The 1,999-nt window shown below is 52.5% G+C and overlaps 1 protein-coding gene across 1 annotated transcript; it reads left to right on the forward strand.

Moving 5' to 3' along the window:
* The first annotated feature begins 1,256 nt into the window (after window positions 1-1,256).
* LOC142246326 (histone H2A type 1-like) lies at window positions 1,257-1,643 on the forward strand. Its single transcript, XM_075319363.1, has one exon. The coding sequence runs from the start codon at window positions 1,257-1,259 to the stop codon at window positions 1,641-1,643; it is 387 nt and encodes a 128-aa protein (XP_075175478.1).
* The last annotated feature ends 356 nt before the right edge of the window (window positions 1,644-1,999 follow it).

The raw sequence follows: 1,999 nt of genomic DNA on the forward strand, positions 1-1,999 counted from the left end.
AAAGTAGACAAGTGGGAAATGTTATTTAGTAACTATTTTGTGTGACATATCTCTCAGATTTATGGGCATAAATTTTCAAAGTTTGAAATTTGCGAAATTTTCAAAATTTTCGCCAAATTTCCTAAATTTTCACAAATAAACGCAAAAAATATCGGCCTCAACTTACCACTGACATGAAGTACAATATGTCACGAAAAAACAATCTCAGAATCGCCAGGATCCGTTGAAGCGTTCCAGAGTTATAACCTGTCAAAGTGACACTGGTCAGAATTGCAAAAAATGGCCCGGTCATTAGGGTGTTTTAGTGGCCGGGGGTGAAGGGGTTAACCTGTTACTGCCCGCGATGTTCCCAGTTTTCTAGTACCCCCATATAGTACTGTTCTCTCCATACCCCCGTAAATCTCAAAATGGTTGTGTATACTGACATTCCAACTATATAACACTATATACCGCGTTATTGTGCTGTATAGCCAGTCTCTCCAGTATCAGGCTCTGCTGTAGACAATGTGGTGGCTCTTAGAAGAGCCTTTGTGGTGTGGAGGATGGGAGCAGCAGTGGTGATCACTTGGCGCTGGTGTACTTGGTGACGGCCTTGGTGCCCTCGGACACGGCGTGCTTGGCCAGCTCTCCCGGCAGCAGCAGGCGCACGGCGGTCTGGATCTCCCGGGAGGTGATGGTGTGGCGCTTGTTGTAATGAGCCAGGCGGGAGGCTTCCCCTGAGATGCGCTCGAAGATGTCACCGACGAAGCAGTTCATGATGCCCATGGCCTTGGAGGAGATGCCGGTGTCGGGGTGCACCTGTTTCAGCACCTTGTACACGTAGATGGCATAGCTCTCCTTCCGGCTCTTCCTCCGCTTCTTGCCGTCCTTCTTCTGAGTCTTGGTCACGGCTTTCTTGGAGCCCTTCTTGGCGGCTGGGGCGGACTTGGCAGGATCAGGCATGATGAGACCAGAAAGACAACGTCACAAGAGAAGAGATTAGTGATCCTGCTCCTCCCAGAGCGGCCGTATTTATAGACCGGCCATGCAAATGAGCACTGATGTCACATCATGGATGAAAAAGGCATGTGACTTGTGAAAACGTCATGATCACCGCCCCTGCAGCTCATTGGAGGATCCACAAGTCTCATTTCCATGGCTGACCAGATTCAGTCAATGACAGGAGAGGAGGGCGGAGCAGCCGCTTATAAAACACTCCGGAGCCGCACACGCGTCACATTGCAGTTCTTTATCTGCTGATCTTTGGAAACGCAGCGATGTCTGGACGCGGCAAACAAGGAGGGAAGGCCCGCGCTAAGGCCAAGACCCGCTCATCCCGGGCAGGACTGCAGTTCCCGGTCGGTCGTGTGCACAGGCTTCTCCGCAAGGGCAATTACGCCGAGAGAGTGGGCGCCGGCGCTCCGGTCTACCTGGCCGCTGTGCTCGAGTATCTGACCGCTGAGATCCTGGAATTGGCCGGCAATGCCGCCCGAGACAACAAGAAGACCCGCATCATCCCCCGGCACCTGCAGCTGGCTGTGCGCAATGACGAGGAGCTGAACAGGCTGCTGGGTGGGGTGACCATTGCCCAGGGAGGCGTCCTGCCCAACATCCAGGCCGTGCTGCTGCCCAAGAAGACCGAGAGTAGCAAGAAGAGCAAGTGACGCCGCTGACCCCGCATCCTCCACAACACAAAGGCTCTTCTAAGAGCCACCACATCCTCCTCATCAGAGCTGGTTCCGCTGATATCGGCCGATGTCTGAACTTATCGGATTGTCTGATAGAACAGGAGCACCAGGCAGTGTATAGATATATGTACTACCCGCACTCCTGTGCTGCGTTTCCTACAGAGCAGATGTTCAGGGCGTGAAATGAATGGGCTGATCTGCTCCAGAGCTGACATCATGTGGTGATGGAGCAGCGGTTGCTTTTCAGTTGGCACAATTCTATAGTGTATACAGCAGCGCTCAGTATATACAGGGGAGGGAGGGTCTTGTGCTGAGGACAGAGATTTATTGTC

Source organism: Anomaloglossus baeobatrachus, chromosome 7 (genome assembly GCF_048569485.1).
Source record: "Anomaloglossus baeobatrachus isolate aAnoBae1 chromosome 7, aAnoBae1.hap1, whole genome shotgun sequence".
NCBI classification, from domain to species: Eukaryota; Metazoa; Chordata; class Amphibia; order Anura; family Aromobatidae; genus Anomaloglossus; species Anomaloglossus baeobatrachus.